At 43.6% G+C, this 18,505-nt stretch overlaps 1 protein-coding gene across 1 annotated transcript in view; it reads right to left on the reverse strand.

Annotated features, from left to right (window-relative positions):
- plxnd1 (plexin D1) overlaps positions 1 to 18,505 on the reverse strand; it is a 61,117-nt gene that overhangs the window by 41,000 nt on the left and 1,612 nt on the right. Inside the window, exons 2-7 of the mRNA XM_085782688.1 lie at positions 16,611 to 16,787; positions 12,525 to 12,656; positions 11,240 to 11,340; positions 6,350 to 6,479; positions 4,594 to 4,771; positions 4,215 to 4,323 (exon numbers count right to left, since the gene is read on the reverse strand). Coding sequence (XP_085638814.1) covers positions 4,215 to 4,323; positions 4,594 to 4,771; positions 6,350 to 6,479; positions 11,240 to 11,340; positions 12,525 to 12,656; positions 16,611 to 16,787 — 827 coding nt within the window. The remainder of the gene's footprint in view (positions 1 to 4,214; positions 4,324 to 4,593; positions 4,772 to 6,349; positions 6,480 to 11,239; positions 11,341 to 12,524; positions 12,657 to 16,610; positions 16,788 to 18,505) is intronic.

Here is an 18,505-nt window from a genome sequence, read left to right on the forward strand (position 1 = left end):
ACATCACTGAGCCACACTATTGCATCGTTCTCATTATGATGAACAGCGGCGCTGCACTTTATCTTGACTGGATCACATAGTAGTCACTGTTTACCTCAGTTACAGCAGCATTTGTTAAAAAAAAAAAAAAAACCTGCAGCACCCTGTAGTATCAGGAATTACCAAACCTTTACTGAATTATAAACCAGCTGTAACCAGTTTTTGAACATGTGCGTGTTAGGAAAGCCACAGATTTGACACATCATGACACATAAAAAACAAAAATATGCACTATCAGCAGCCCTGTCTTTTAAAGCAATTGTTAAAAAAAAAAAGAAACAACACACTCCTCTTCTTGCAAATGAAAAATTGAATTCATATGCATTAACGCACACCCCTGCTCAGTCCGGTACTCACAGTCACAATCTTATCTCACAATCTCACTGGGTCTGGTTATGACCGGTCACGTACGGAGGAGGGTAATGTTAGCGAGCCGCCTACTCCTGCTGCTCTCACACTATTATACTTTCTTTGGTACTTATCATCCCATAAATCCCATAAGAGACAAAGTGTCACAGTAGCACAGCTAATATCCCTTAATCTCTTAAAGTTTGCTCTGCTGTAACTTGTGTGATCTCTCCTTTTACTACAGTAAAACAGAGCGGTTGTTCAGGTTAGATGTGTTGTATAGCAGAGATGATAAAGGGCAGTGTTGGGGATATGGCATGTAATCGACTTTACTGTGGATGGAGTAGAAACGTGTGTGTGTGTGTTCCAGATAAACTACCTAATGTGGAACACCTCCAATGTACAGAGGGTCTGTGTGCGTGAGTGGAGTGTGTGTCACTGCATCGCCTCCAGGATGAGACAGATGTCCCACACTAGGAATGATAGCGCCTCCGGTGATAGCAGCACTCTCGGGGGGAGAAGAGAAGTGGGTGTAAGAGGATGCAGAAACGTGATTGAAATGTGCGTGCGTGGTGTGTGTGTGTGTGTGTGTGTGTGTGTGTGTGTGTGTTCTGATTAGAAGCAGACAGACCCCTCAAGGCTCATATCAGCTGCTGCTTTTCTGTTTTCCCTCCCTGACTCCCTTTCTGTCCCACTGTAACACCTAGACACCACCACCACTAACCCTGCATTTTCTCACACTGTTTGCACTCTCTCTGTCTCTCTGCTTGACCTAACACTGATAGTAAATACCCCACGACACAGTCCACCTCAAGTCATAATGACCATGCACACACACACACACACATATATACACACACACACACACACATACACACACACGCTAAATACACAGTCGGGCTTGCACTCTCAGGGCCTCTCGGTGGACATAGCGGTTAAACACACATCCTCAATCACGTCTCTGTCAAAGAGAAATACGTCCAGAAGAAAAGAGCAGTTTCAGTGGGGAAAAGGACAGAACGACTCAATGGAGCAAACGGACAGAGAGTGACAAAGAAAGAAGTAAAAAAAAAAAAGAAAAAAAAGAGGGAGACATACAGAGCAAACAAAGTGTGTGAGTGTGTTTGAAAGAGTGTGAGTGAGAGATGTAAAAAGAGACAGAGGGCAGGTTAGCTGCTGGCTGGCTCCTACTGGTGAGACAGGAATGCTTTGGTCTGGTTGTCATTAACACTTTGCCTAGTGACCACTTCGAGGGGGTCGTGGTAACTCTGTCTAAACACACTTAACGCACAAACACGGTCACACACATTATCTGACTGAAAACACACAGACTGATTCATCCGGCGCACATACACACATGTCATATCCTGAATGAAGACGTCTCACAGCGGAGAGCCTCGTCCACGTCGTTAAAGTATCCTTCAAACTTCAACCAAATTTGTGATATTTGTGCCTAATTAATGATAAATGTAGTAATCACTTTCTTTTAACTGCATCTGTGCACTATACTATTTTCTTAGGAGGGCTCATTGAGTCTGTTTATCCCGATTTATCAAAGCAGGGCTGGTTAAAGGTTGCTCTGGTGATTCAGCATCGCACTTTCATTAATTCAGTTGATACACTGGAAACACAATTTAAGAAATAAAGGTCAACACTGGAGCTGTGGAAGCTGAGATACCCTGGCTTTAATAGTCGAAAAACGTTGGAACCTACATTTCCCATAATGCAACTTAAGCCATTAGACACAGGAAATCTCTCAGATTCCACGGGGTAACAAGTATTTTCTGTGAAAACAAATTGAAAGAAGTCTGAAGTTAAATTTAGTTCATAAATAGAAAATTTAAATGAGTCATGTTAATAAGTTTCCACCTCTCAATGGTGAGTTTTCTGCTTTCCCTTTCCTTTGTCTGTGTGATTTGGGTTTTGGACATTTTTCATATTTTTTGACAATTAAATAATAATGAATGTAATTGGTTTAAATTTGATTTGGCCCTCTTTTTCAGTCCTTTAGTTCAATATCCACAGTCACATCACTGAAATCATTTCACTTTGTTGTGTGACCTGTAATCAGCTCTGCCGCTGAATGAAAATGTCCTACACTGACATCTGTAGAAAATTAGTTTTTGCTCAAGTAATCAATCACACACATCGGAGAGCACAAATTATTTCCATTAATGTCTGATAACAGGCACCTACGTATGCAGAACACATACAGAATTAATCCTTACATATAAAAACCCCTAAGTGACGGCTTTTTACCACGCAACACAAAACAATGAGACTCCACTCTCCTTCATCGAAGAGACGTGGCTCATAAGACTCTCCTTAGGGATTACTTAAAAAAAAAAGCATCTTGAAGTGATTATAATCAGATAGAGTATAGCAGCTCCACAGTTTGCAGCCCATTGCTCATCCTGTGAGAATGGCACTTTGCTCATTATCACCTTCGACAAACCACCATCTAATTTCACACTCCTGGACCTCGCCGAGCTCCGAGGCCATGTGCACATATGAGGTAGAGCCTTCCACACATGTACCTGCAACTGCTGCGTTCACACCTCTAGACCGCTTTGAAAATGTGAACAAAAGGGACACACCCAAACAATTTCAATCTCTGGGAATCACACACACACACTGGGACACACATTAATGCCCATCTAAGTCTAAGATCTGCCCATCAGATAGGCTCCTCTGACATGGTCCAACATGCAGGAGGCAGCCAGCTGGTGTTGTTCCAAGCAGGAGAAAACCCGCTTTGTGACCGGGCCATACAAGTCGCAGTCCTTCACAAAAAAAACCAAACATCAACATGACCAGCCAGACATTCGTACATATCCAATTTCCTTTGGCTTAATGTTTACAGCTTATTAATTCCACTTTTGATCCTGTGCTGAGGAACCCTGAGCAAGCCAAACACACAATAAGCCCTCCAAGAGGATGTGTCGGTAATATTTACCAACCGAGGCCTAAATAGGAAGCAGGGGGGAAGTGGAAAGGCCACTGAGACAAACAGAGTGGAGAAGCTTTGCTGTCTCTTAGCCTCCAGCTATATGTGCACATCGACAATACCACAGAGACTTTGGCTGACATTTGGCTGATATTTGAGAGATACCATAGCCTGGAAAAGCTCTATATTTAGGGACAGCTAGAATCATTGTTTATTGGTATTTAGGTCTCATTAGGAAAAGTCTGTTTTGAGGGATATCCTGCAAATCAAACAGGAGGAGGACAAAGCTCTGAGAAGTACTGGGCCAGTCTGGTACATACCTGAAGTAACAATACTCCAACCGTTTACACATAAAGGCCCTGTATTTGAAACTCTATTTAATTAAACTGATAATATTAATATTGCAGGTTTTAACCACTCGATAACCCGGAGGAAGATATCACTCACTTGAACATCCCACAGAGTCTGCAACAAGAGATAATTACAGCTAGTTCTACAAAATGAAATCTGAATCTACAATAGTTTGGTTCAGCGGTTTTCAAAGAGCCTCAAGATAAGTCTGAGGGTTCATAATGTGTTATTCAAAAATAAAGACAATGCTACTACACATGATGTTTGCGTTGCTTCTTTTTTTTGCTTGAGGTTTGTACAGTGTTCAGTCATTTCATCACTTTGTATGCATAACAGTTTTTTACATTTAAGCATTTGAGAAGTTAAAAGGGGAAGTGAGATCATGAGCATGATAATTTTTATCGACCTTTAATCGACTGTATTTGGAAGCAGCAGATCTCAAGGATGCTGTATGTTGCCCGAGCATCGCCACCTCAGAGTAAATCAAGAATTTGAGATAAACAGCGGTAACAATGGATGTATGACTCACGCCATCTTGGGGTGTATTGCTCCAGTCCTCTCGCAGTCGTAGATGATGAAGCTCCCAGATACCACAGATGTGCCATTCACTTTTATCGCCAAAGAAACAGTCAGATGATCTGGGAAAAAAACAAAGGCATGTAAACAAAGCTGCATGTGTCAAGCATTCGAGATGGTATCAGTGTCATAACACAAACAAGACAGCGAGACGTCCTCTAGCAGGTCTTTGATAGATGAAAGGGGAAATTACATTTGTTGTAATAAAGCTCAACATCTTGTAAATAAAAAAAAACAACAGAAACACATACTGTAACTGTACTTGTATTGTGTGAACAAACATGGCTGGCAGCTTTGATACACAGCCAATAAAGGACTGCTTGTGTTCTCACCTGTGCCAGGAAGGATCGGTTGGTAGTTTACTCGAGGGAGCAGGGGACAGGTCTGAATCTGAGCAGGACCGGAGTCCAGGTGCACTGTGGCAGCTGTCGAAACACCCGGCCCATATTCACACTCCACCCGGGAGCCGACCAGATCGGGAACACTGCCATTTATCAGGATTCCAACATCCTACGATAGGAGCAGATATAGGTGCATGAGTATTAATAGCTGCTGATCTCCATCCTAACAGAAATTAATTAGAAATTCAATTCCACATGCCCACACACGCCCTCAAAATCCAGTACATGGACACTTAGTCTTTGGTAAAGGGGAAACAGCGCTGGCATAACTTCTAGTTTGTTCAGGAGTTAAGGCAGAGAAATAGAAAAAAAAACTAAAGTGCAATGAAGAAACAGATGGCGCAGTGCTAGATTCACATCTAAATCTGGCTACGTGATGAAGTATGACAGACGAATAATGAGAAACATCGCACCTCACTGACATGACTGAAATTCAGCTAAATTATTTCAATGTGAGAAGAAAAGAGTGGTGGGGGGTAGGCAGGGAGGAAAATCAAGAGCACATATTCTGTGGCTCAGCAGATACAAGTGGAGTGAAGTGGAGTGGTCGGTAACATGTGCTAACAAGTCTTAAAAATCTGCTCTATTGTTCGTTGGAATTGATCATTTCCTGGCTCGGGCTCTGACTTCCTGCCTGCTGCTTCCTGTTTAGGTGGACAACCTTGAGCCGAGCTTCCTGTGACTCTGCAGGATGCCGATGATCAGGCAGCTGGTGGATCTATTACAGACCAGCCGAAATGACCTACATAGCAAGCAAATATCCACAATTAATGAACCAATTAATGACCTGTCGTCTCTCAGCCTCCTCTAATTATGGGCTGTAATTAAAGGTCAAATATATTCCAAGTGTCAGAATTCAGTGAGCTAATTATCACATTGTTATTATGCTTCTGTTACACGATACACTGACTGGCGGAAATGATTGAAAACAACAGTTTACGTGCTATAGCACCAAGCGTGATGCAGGCACTCATTTCGCCAGGATATATAATCCTGCCAGGTTTGATTAAAATCACTGCGGTGGTGTTATGTAGCACTCAATATGTGACTGTTTCTCTGTGTCCCACATTCATGCTCTGGGAGATGTAGGTGAAGTGTTTAAAATGACACTTTATGACAGGTGTTCATCTTGCAGGTTGTGGAAATAAACTCAATTTTTCATTTGCAGAAACAAGTGTGAAGGTGACTGGTGTTGTTGCTAATTTTAGAGCCACTGTCTGTCATAAGCTGTAAGTTAATACTTTCATCACAAGCATTAGACTGTATACTAAACTTCTGTCTGTCTGTCTATCTATCTATCTATCTATCTATCTATCTATCTATCTATCTATCTATCTATCTATCTATCTATCTATCTATCTATCTATCTATCTATCTATCTATCTATCTATCTGTCTATCTATCTATCTATCTATCTATCTATCTATCTATCTATCTATCTATATGTATATATTTAGTAGAGTCGGCTGCAGCTGCAAACAGTGTTGGCGTGACTTTATCAGCTGGGTAATAATAATAGTGTGTTTAATAATAGTGAGAGGTGTCGGATTATACAGGTGGTCGTGGCATATTCTGTTTCATCGGCTTTAAATACACTGTCCCCACTGACCGTAGCAGCAGTTATGTGTATTTGACCTATGAAAAAGGGGGTCGAAGGCAACAACAATATGAATGGAGCAGATGATACCTTGATGTCTGCCGAGATGCTGATTTCTGGGGGGGTCAGGGTCATGGACGGACACTGCTGCGGGCCCTCGCCCATGCTGATCCAAGAGCGTGCCAACAGCCCCTGGGTGCACTCCTTCTGGATGGAACATCTGCACAGAGAGCAACAGAGAGAAAGTTAATAAGATATATCTGGGTATATCATATTCAATGATTTTATTTTGGTTTATGTTGCAAGCAGACTTCATTATTATTATCATTTTTGGATGTTTTCTGCATTTTATAGATGTTATGGTAAGTTTGTGTTGAAATGTCAAGAAACCAACATCCAGATGTTACAGCAACAACACAGTTGTTTTGGGTAGCCTACACAGAAAACTTGGCAGCAGATGAAAACTTGGCGTAACTTTCAGGTTTTTCCATCAGCACATCTGTGCCATATCATAGTACGATCATCTCCCATATAGAAATTGCCTGTCAAAAGCTAGAGCTGGTAATCGAGACTCAGCCAGCCGCTGGACTATACCACACTGGTGTGTGACTGCAGAGTTTTAGGGTCAACGTTTTATCCTTTGCGGGGAGAGCACGAACTTTTGTGTTTTCATTTCATTTCAGGACTTGACGAATTCTCACCGCTGGGTTTCATGGTCCGCTTCCCACAGATTTATGAGGTGCTCTGGTCTCCTAATGTCACATTCAGACCTCGGCTGTCAGTTTGTCTGGCTCAACACAAGAGACTACTTGACTCTAGGTCACACACATTGCTATGGCAACCCATCCCGCAGGCACTGGGATCAGGGGCCAGTTACCGATACTTGAATAAAACAAAAAAAACCAAGCGATTCTTTAAGTGCATGGACCAACAGTGGCTCCATGAATGTGTGTTTGTTTGTGTGGACATGCACAGAACATATAGTGTCTGTGGAGAGTGTGTGTGTGCGCTTCTATGTGACTATAATGTATGTGCAGCACAGAGGGATTGTATGAGGGCATTCAACAAACAAGGTGGCCCCGTACTCTGACTTCTGCTTCACTAATGAACTTCACCAGCCGTTGGCATAGAGCTTAGTTCATGTGCAGTGCAGACTGGAAGGACAAAGTGACCTCAGAGTAAGGAGAAACCAAACAGCCTCCATTTAGTCCTAACGCCACATAATGAGTTTGGCACATCCCACTTCCCTCGCACGTTCGCTGTTGTTTTAAAATACAGTGTGTGCTCCGTGTGCCCGCATGTCTGTAAATGTGAGCATTTGTGACCAAGGAGAGTGAACGTCCAGATTCTCAGTCCCATTGGCACTGATGGACTGAGCGGGGGCCATGAGGTCAGCTGCTGAACTAAAAATAGAAGAGAGTGGCTCTGGAAGCCACACAAAAAATCCCCTCGACACAAACAAACTCATAAACTCTGAACGCATTCTCAGGAAACTCGACAGTCACACTACAGTGGATTCACGGATAAACAGTCTGATGGGCTGAAATTATATTACTTGTTTAGCTATTGATTTGATTTTCGATTTTGAAAGCTGTTCTTTGACTGAGTGAGCACAGAGACTGAAATGATCCGAAATGATGCATCTAACTTCTCAGTGGGTTCGGTCCGCCACTTTGGTCTGGTCTGAACTGTTTTTATAGACATTTTCAGTCAACTGTGAACGGACCCAAACAGATCTTCAATCCAGGACCATCATCAGATAAGAAATGTTACTTTGATTTATGTCCAAATACATGGAAAATATATCACATTTCATGCTAATGAACAAATAATAACATGCAAATTTCACTCAAATAAAATGCTTACTTGCCAGCAGAGTGAGGATGTTAGCTAGCTGTAAAAATCATGACAAAGAAACACAAGCAAGACCTATAACACAGCGTCCAGTGCCTTTCAGCTGTGACACATTTCAGTCACTGTTCATTCATAGATTATTGAACTTTAATTCACCAGCCTCCGTCTTTGAGATCGCAATTACACACATTTGTGATTTGAGATATACTTTGAAACTCAACTTCCTCCAGGGATCCAATGGGTCAGATGGGTCAGCCTTCCTTGTTTTGCACGTAGAAGAATATATTTAGATTATCCAGTAAACTCCAGATTTTATCTTTAAGTACTGAATACCTCATAAATGCCACTTGGTATAAACTGAAGCAGGCATCCAGGAAACTTCATCGTGCCATCGCCAAAGAAAAAGACACAAAGTCTCTGATGAACATCAACAAACAGCATGCGAGTTGTAACAACTGGCCTGCAAACGCACTAAATCACTCACGTAATCATATTTCTTCCTGTTTCTGCTTTTTTCTATTTGTTCCTAAAATGCAGTCATGACTCGCCTTCTGACTCGAACGACAATTTGATCAAGCGCAGCAGTGAGGAGCAATAAATTCAAAAACACTTATCTTTTTTCACAGCAGACGACGTACACACAGACACAAAGATTCCCCTCACCTGCCTCGCAGCAACATGCTGACTTTAAAAGCTTTTCAAACAGCTCCTTAAACTAAACACAGTCAATATATGCAGCTAAAATATGACCCGAGAAAACTCATCACCTCCTAAGTGTCTGTACGTCAGATAAGGTGGCAAGCCAGTGAGACTGTTAAACAGCAGGAGAGCATATGAACTTCAAACCACACACACAGACATAGAAACACACGCACACACAAAGTCACTGTGAGACAAGCACATGCAGATAGGCATGATAATTTGTGAATAGCAAAGACTGCACATGACGCATAATTTGATTCAAATAAAGATATTAAAGTGCTTTCTTGTGACATGTGGCAGATTAAACCAGCTCCGGCATGAAAAAAAGTGATCAAGGACTAAGCCGTATCTCTGGCAGAGGAACTAGTTCTCCCTTTTTTTCAGACAACAGTGCAGACTCCAACGAGCGAGCAGGCATGTATTCATGCTCTCTCGAACATGCAGTCGTGCTGAGAGACGTCACAGTTATGCATAAAATCAAAACGGACGCACGCAGAGACTGTGGTGGCTTCACAGATTGTAGATAGTTCTCTAGAGGTCCCTTTTTTTCCTCCCCTGTCCACAGTGTCTGTAGTTGTATCAGACAGCGGGGTGATGGAGGACACCATCCACCCACACATATCGACCCCCTGATCCCCTGGGCTCTGAGGCCACAGCAGCAGCGCCGCAGCCAGCATGACTGGCCAAACAGCGCATCAAACGCACAAATACACACTCATGACATCAGCTCCCTGGCCTTCGAGAGCCAGACAGCGACACACATTCACGCTGACACTTACACACAGGCTTACACACTTTGACATTTCTTTGTCAAAAGAACCAGTGTGCACTCTCCCTCCCACCACCATCATCACAATCAACGCTCCTTTGTAGAGGGATAGAGAGGAGGACAAGGGCACTGGGGGAAGAGGAGGGACCAGGGGGACCGAGAGGGAGGTTGAGAGAGGGATAACTAAATTCACAAAGCTACTGGAAAATATGAGGGCAAGAACGGGAGAAAAGGAAGCCAAAGACAGAGAGGGAATCACAAGGGTAAAAAAAATGCAGCGAAGCGCGAAAGGGACTGGGATAAAGAGACGACAGATAGACAAATAAGGAGAAGAGACAGGGAGATGACAGCAAGACAGCCTGACCACACACACACACACACACACACACACACACACTGAGACACACGGACACACTGAGACACACAAACACACAACTCTCATCAGTTCCACTCTTCCAGCTCTGAATGGCCCCTGGCAATGCCAGAGCCTCCAGAGCTGCAGCACAGCTCATCACAAAATTCACTATCTCATCTGATCTGCTTTAATCACCAAGCAACGAACCATCTCTCTCTCTCTCACACACGCACAAACACACACACACACACACACACCAACATGTAGACAAACAACACCCAAACAAACACAGCTCGACTCCACACATATTCTTCCTAAAAGCCAATGAGCACAGAGCCAGAGAGCCAGTCCTGACAGAGCCACATTAATCACAGTGTGCTCTCGCTCGCTCACAGTAACACTTCAGCCAAGTCACTCCTCGCTGGGCGCTCCCAGCCTGTCACTCCCTCCCCAAACTACCAAAGAACCAAGAGAGCGCTCCAAACAATGATGTTACTCCCCAGTCTGTGGCCTAATGAAAAGCAATTCCGCTCGATCCAACAAGAGCCTTCCAACCCAAAAAACACACACTGTTCCTGCCAAGACCCATTCAGCCCGGCGACATTTTGAAACTGAGAATGAGGCTGATGAAAAGCAGCAAAACGCGTCTCGGTGGTTTTCATTGAATCAAACGCTAGAAGTACCAAAACGACAAGCTGAAATCATTTTATTAAGCCATCAGTCTAATCGTTTATTGCCTCAAAAGCCACAGTATAACTTCAGTCGACCGCTCATGTGAACCAGTCCAGCTGCTTTAACACAGACGGTCCAGGCATGTTACCATTTTCTCAGATTACGTCAAGAAAGCATGTGGCGTGTGCGTGACACTGAAACGTATGATAGTTTGATTGAATTATGTTTTACTGGCAGCAGTGGAGAGGCTGGGAGCCACAGAGAAGGAGACAAGGAGGGTTAACTGGATAGAGGAAGAGAGGGAAACAAATGAAGAGTTCATTTGCCAAAGCAGATAAATGCCATTTTTGAAAAAGATGAGCTGATGCTTTTGAATTATTCTTTGCATAGTGTTGTTTTCAATAAAGCTTTATTTTTTTGAGCTACGTCTGTTTTGTTACGTCTCATCTCCTTGGTCAAAGCCACTCAACTTTGGTTTGACTGATATCACCTGGTGTAAATAATAATTAAAAATTGTTTTGAAAATTTTACTTCTGCTTTTGCAAATGAACTCTTCAAATACAGTGTGTTTGTGTGTGTGTGTGTGTGTGTGTGTGTGTGTGTGTGTGTGTGTGTGTGTGTTTTGTACCTGTTCTCAAGTGTACACCAGCCACAGTGGGCGTCAGATGCTCCCAAACAATCACTGCAGCTCCTCCACTGGACACACTCTGCCACCTTCACCCTCAGCATCTGTACAACACGGCACAAAAACAAAACAGTTCAGATGAAATCGACAGATTTTTAGATGAATGCTAATTCTGGAACAACTGACAGATAATTACCCAACAATTTTCATCATCAGTTACATAATCAGTGTATTGTTTCAAACACCGGTTCGAGCTCTAGTCTCTTTTATGTCATTCTATGTCATTTGAATGTTTAGGGGTTTTGCACTACAGGTCAGATGCAATTTAAAAAAATATCATGCTTTTATTAACAAAATAATCAGTCAGTTAATTCCCCCCAAAAAGGAAAAAGATAAGGCATCAGTTGCAGTATTACAGTAATCCAACATTAAAGTAGAACCGCTGTTTAACATGCAGTAGCCTAGATATCATATAATGGTGTTTCAGGCTGTAACTAATATCTAATATCAGTGAGCAGTCATCATCAGATTTTTTGAATATGCAATACTGATCAGCAGTTATAACTAAAAGTGTGTTATAAACCATTTATTAAATATCTTTGTATTGTTTATAAATGCTAAGAGAAGCAGCGGTGCTGGTGTGAGTATCTAGTGACTGGTAGTATCTGCAGTTTAATACTACATGTCCCAGAAGTCTTGAGGAAGTGAAACACACTTTGACCAGGTATTTTGTCATAAATCCAACAGAGGAAAAACTCGTATATGTCTCACACTGTAGGTCAACTGAGGTACAGGCAGTGTGAACTGGCTGAAGTCATGAAAATCGTACGGATTATTACTTTAAAGTTAAGTGTTACTAATAACATCACATGTTGCATTCCAGCCTGCTGTGGATGATCGCGTTTGCCACGTCAGAGGCTGAAAAGAGCTTCTTCTCATCAGTGTGCATGTCAGACCACCGGTTCCTGCAGAGCCAACTCGCAATCAGATGCTTTTTTTTTTTGCAGTGGACAACAGAAGAGCCGGAGATGCAGCCACATCCTGTCCCGATTGTTTCAAAATGCAGCAGAGGAAACTGTTGAAGGTCTAGACGCGTGGGTATCTTTGCCAGATATCTGCAAGTGTTCAACTAAATTGAGGTTAGGAGGCTTCGGCAGCCGTGAATGAGTTCTGATTGTGGCTATTATGATCCGTCCGATGTGCTGACATGAATAAATCAGTGACGGAGGCAGATTGAATCAACACGCCTCAGAGAGCTGAAGCCTGAAGCCTGAAGCTGCGTTCTTACGTGGTGAGAGGTCATGAGATAAAGGAAGTTCCTGTCGTTGGGGTCAAAGGTCATGATGTGGTGGACGGCCTCGCTGGCTGGCAGCTTCAGGGTCCACTGATTGGCCAAGGTCATGTTCGCCAGCAGGGTCAGCTGTGGATCAGAGCAGAGGACACAGGTTGGATCAGATGCAGAATAAACACGTTCTCGAGGTTGATTCAACAAGGAAAAGTCAACTGAGCTTGCTTCACATCTCAAATATTGAGAACTGCTCAATAATATAACCGCAGTTGCTCTGTGTTCATCAGGCAGCTCGGTGAGGGTAAACTCAGGGTCTTGTTCATTAACACGTCAGAAAAAAACAGCTTTACTACCTATATATATTGATGGATTTATACCAGAACCTTTCACATCCTCTTCACAGCTCTAACTTTGAGCCAGCAGCTACCAGCAGTGAGCACTGATGTGTTTTCGCAAGATATATATATATATATATATTCTTAAATGTGGAAACTTTGGCTCGTCTGAGCCTGACCGAGATTCACAAAACACCACAGAAAGTTCTCATTGTTTATGGAATTAATGTATAAACAACAGCTGCCAGATTTAGTGACGTGTATTTATCTTTTATTTCAAAGTATTTTTTTACATGCTCAACCTTCTCAAGTATATTTTAGGAGGCCCTTTGTTCAAGCAGTGTGCTTAATCTTGCTCCCCTAAAGCAGTGATTTATCTACACACTGGCCTTCCTACAACTCAAGATAATGAAACGGGTGACATGTTCTCACGTACGCACAAACATACGCACACACACACACAAAGATACACACACACACACGGAGCTGCGTAGAAAAACAAACTGTGCTGAGTGAGACTTCCTGTCACGCAGACAGTGAAAGCTCTTATTTCTGCGATTTGTCGGGTCTCCCTTCAGTCGAGACATCCTGCCATCCCGAGGAGCTGGCAAACTGACCAGCATCTGGAGACAAGCACGGGCTGTGTCACTTCTCCATCCGCTGAACACACAAACACGCCGTCACACACACACACACACACACACACAGACACACACACACACACACACACACACACACACACACACACACACACACACACACACACACAAGACAAAACCATCACCACCCACTGAGACGTGCTGGTTACTGTTAAACCAGAGCAGACAGAAGCTTAGTGAACCATTGGCTTGTGATGAGAGGCATTATCTCAGCCTCCAAATATCACTGTCGTTTTTTGGTAACAACACCACCCACCCACCCATTCACAAACACACACATACACACACAGGCACACACACACATATATACGCACACATTTCTGCCTTGGAGATAGTGAGCAGCTGTGCTATGTCTTCACCCCACACCCCAGTGACTACAAACACATGAGGAGAGTGACACAGAGAGCGGCGAGTAAACAGCAGCCCACACACCTGGACAGGGAGCAGAAAGGGGAGCGGGGAGGAGGAGGAGGAGGGGGAGGAGCAGCGGCACAGAGCGCCACCAGGTCAACCAACAAAACACCTGCTGTACTGGCAGGTCGCTCTGACTCTATTCTCTGTCTATCTGCCTGAAGATGAAAGACCCTATTCAACCAAGGAGTGCTCAGCTGCTCTGTGCTCATTCTCTCTATGTGTGTGTGCTTCTTTGTGTGTGTGTGTGTGTGTGTGTGTGTGCGTACCTGGGTGTAAAAAAAGGGGGAGAATAAAGACGCACAGAGGTGGGGCAGGAGAGAGGGAACAAGGGAGGAAGAGATAAAGTGTGTTTGTTTGTGAAATGAATCAAAGGGCCTTTTATATGTGAGAGAGAGGGGACAATGAAGCGATGAACTGAGGAGTGGAGGAGAGGACTGACTGAGGGAACAAAATTGGACGAGAGTGAGTGAGATAAAGGCAGACGCTGCGAGAGGCAGAAAATGGAAGTCAGCTGTAATGGGGAGGGAGAGACTTCATTAAAAAATGCATGTAATTACAAATTACTTCACTGAGGGCTCTCTCAAAGACAGTAAAAGAGGCCTAACTTAATCTCAACCACTGTTCCCCTGTGTTTAGTCTGAGCCAAACTCGCAGTCAGAATCACATTACACACACTAACAGCACCATTAACCTCTGTAACAGCTCTATCCTCAGGGCACACACACACAAACACACACACACACACGAAGAAGCAGACATACACACCCATAGATGATGCCACACACACACACACACAGAGAGACACAGACAGAATGAAAGACACATAAATGCTAAAAAGCACAGAGCCTGTTGTTGCCCAAGGTCACAGAAACACAACTCTCTCTGTGTAACGAGGCTGACACACACACATACACGTACACACACACACACGCCGGGAGGACACACGTGTGGCACATAATCACAGGGTGTGTGTTCATCTGAGTAAACACATGAAATCACGAAAACCTCTCCTGCGTTGGCCTACAGACATGGTCAAACACCTGAAAAACAAGAGTCAAACCCTCAATCAAGCGAAACCGACATATACACAAACACAAACAAACACACTCATACACACAGTTGCTTACACCGCATCCCCCGACCGGTGTTGCTGGTAGTGCATCTGGTATAAACTATCCAAAAAACCAATTACAGCGCGCTCAGCTGGGGCTAAAAAGCAGTACCTTCATCTGGGGAGGAAAACAAGGAGCGCTTTTTTTTTTTTTTTTTTGGCCAGCCCCAAAACACAACACAACACAACACAACACAACACCCCGTAAGCAGAGTGCTTTTATTGTTGTAAAAGGTAGCGAGCTATTGCATCGCAGTGGGGTCAGAAAGCTCTCAGAGTCAGTTTATGTTGTTCCCGCAGACAGCTGAGAAGAAGCTCGCAGGCAGGCAGGCAGGCCGCTACTTAGCAAACCCAGTCGGGGGTGACTAGGAATGTGGCTGAGACAGAATCAAGGAATGCCGTTAATTAGATGGGAAAAGGTTTTCACAAGCTGGACCCACTGCAGATGCTCGAGAGCCGAAGTCGCAGACCAACGCATGGCAGGGAGGCAGCGCTGACTCATACGCCGTCAACCGACCTTGTTAAACTGCTCTCAGTTGATCTCTCAAACAATGAGTCTCGGGGAACATTTAGTGCACATGTTTATTAAAGGGATAGTTCACCCAAAATTCAAATTTCACTCATTATCTACTCACCCTCATGTCAACTAAGAGCTGTGAGAATTTTCAGAGTCCTCATGGTTGTGAATGGATACCACTTTTCTTTGTCCAAAAAGACACACCAAAAAACATCCAAATACCTCCATAGTGTTCATCTGTAATGTCCCTCTTGTATTGAAGCCCCGAAATGAGAAATGGTTCCGAAAAAAATTAAATAAGTCTATATTTTAAGCTTGTTTGTAGCGGAAGCTCCCAGTGTCTCAGTTCACTGCTCTTCCTGTGTCATTGCAAATCTCGCGTGATTTGCACTGACCGGCGGAACAATTTCTCATGTTGGGGCTTCAATACAAGAGGGACATTACAGACGAGCAGTATGGAGGTATTTGGATGTTTTTTGGTGTGTCTTTTTGGACGAAGAAAAGTGAGCACCATTCACAACCATTATATGGACAAATACTGCTGCACGGAGCCCCCCATAACTCAGAGAAGGCACGGAGGACTCTGAAAATTCTCACAGCTGACATGAGGGTGAGTAGATAATGAGTGAAATTTGAATTTTGGGTGAACTATCCCTTTAAGGCTATTAAACGGGCCAGGTTTGGGGCGATGTTGTATGGAGGTTGGAGGGAGGAGTGGTGGTGACATCGCTGAGAACCAGAATCAGATGAAAGGAGACATTCCTGTTTGCTCTGGACGAGGCTCTGAGTGTTTCATCACACACCTAAGTTTGGTTTATTGAAAGACTCAGCAGCCACATCAGAGCGGGACTATGCAACTGTTCCTGTTATAGGTTTTCCAGGCTTGAGGGCCCAATCACATTAAAAATATTAACTCAACTCAGTGGTGACCATGTGCTGCAACTGCGTTATTACCTGGGGTTAGTTTATAAAAGTTTCATTCTTTGTTCACTGCATAGGTTCAGTGTGTGTGTGTGTGTGTGTGTGTGTGTTCATTCTTATGCATCTCACCTTACGAAGTCGTCCATTACTGGTCCCTAGGAAAACCACAGTGTGGTTGTGCACATTGTCCACAGAGACTGAACTAAGGCCTGAGTATTCAAACAGAGGAATGGCCCTCAGGGGCCTCCGTAGGGCCAGTGGGTGCTGCAGGTGGGCCGCACCACAGTCCAGCTGCTCGGGCTGCAACTAGAACACGGAGAAAGAGAGAGAGCAAGAGGGAGAGGGGAGAGAGAGCAAGAGGGAGAGGGGAGAGAGATCAGTCCTCATCAGCTTTCATATAGGAGCTTGCCATAAAGATTAGAAAACAGGAGAGAACAAAGCAGGAAAAGAGAGCTGTGTGATGAAAGTGAAGTGGAAAACAAGAAGTGATAGCAGCTATCACAATGGTGCTGCTCATTCTCCTAAATCACTTTTTAGACATCTCAGTGAATACTTGAAAAGGGCTTACAAGGGTCTTCAACACTCATAAGACTCTGCTTTTGTCAAATCCTCAGCAGGCAATGATAAAACATTAGTGCCACGCTTGGATGAGCACCAGGATCTATTGGGAATTCTCTGAATATTTTAGAGCACGCAGAGGCAAAAAAAAAAAAAAAAAAGAAAGACAAAGAATTAAGCACAGTGGATATTTGTAGAGTCGTTTCCCACGGGCCCTTCTGCTCACGGCCTTGTCTCTCTTATCTCAAATTGTGTCTGGCTTTCCCTCAGTGCTGGCCTTCAGACTGTTGACTACAAAAAAGATCACATTTCAGCGGTCATGGCAACAAAAATGCTCAACGTAAGACAGACTAACTTTATTCTGAGACGAATAAGTAGGTTGTATTACAGCGAGACGAGAGAGAGAGAGGGAGAGAGAAAAAAATCTAAGACACTTTGAACTGAGCACTTGTCTATCTCTGCAAGGCCTTCGGGGCCGACAGATAAGATTCAGAAAACTGGTCACGGGAGGAGTGGCCCAGGGGCCAGCGCCAACAAGGCAGTGCCATCGAGGAGGGCAATCGTCTGACCCGACACCACAGTGGTCGCGGGACAGTCTCCTTTGACCCCGGCCCTGTCAGTCAAAGCTACCGCAATGAAAAGCTGGAATTTGACCACATTCCCATAAAACTGTGTAAAGCCTTCTTTGTCCTTATATCAGCAGATATCCATATCAATAAATCAGAGGGTGCAACTATAGCACAGAAATGTAAAAAAAAAAAAACTTTCTTTGAGAGCAAAGATTTTTGTGGTATGTGAATAGTAAAGCATGTAATTAAAAACACAAGATAATCTAACCATGTGTTCATGACAAAGCAGCTATTTATTCACCAGTTTTTTGGCAGAGTTATATATAGAAGTGTACATGCATTAAAGGAAACATGTCTGAGGTTTTAACTGAAAAACATCCTCAACTATTGACCCTGATCCTCTGCTCATGTCTGATAAGACCAGGGAGCTGCTGGATGCGAGAGGAGTCTCACCCTTCCCATAACCCTGGGTGTGGCTCTGGAGCATCTTTCCAACTATCATGACCTCTGCTCGTGACATGGGAGATCCTCTCTGCGAATCATGAGCCTCGGGGCTAAAGAGGATAACCGGCTTGTAAGCATAAATGGGAACTGTCAGATATTTACAGCAAGTCATGAGTGAGGCTTTCTCATTTCATACATCCTGAACAACAGCAGTGCAGGGCTGCCGCTTTCATAAATCAGACCACTGAGAAGCAGGTTTATTCGCCCACATATGTTTAGGTATGCAGGCACGGTGGCTCTGGTTTGCAGTAGCAGAGGTCATAAAAAAAAAGGTGATAAATAAAACCTCCAGTTTCCTTCATCTACAGTCCTGGGACAACCAGGATTATGTTTATGAAAATAACTCAAGGATAAGAAATCAAAACATAAATGAGATAATAAAGCATCTAATAT

Source organism: Trachurus japonicus, chromosome 7 (genome assembly GCF_045865225.1).
Source record: "Trachurus japonicus isolate A0001 chromosome 7, Traja_1.0".
Classification (NCBI taxonomy): Eukaryota; Metazoa; Chordata; class Actinopteri; order Carangiformes; family Carangidae; genus Trachurus; species Trachurus japonicus.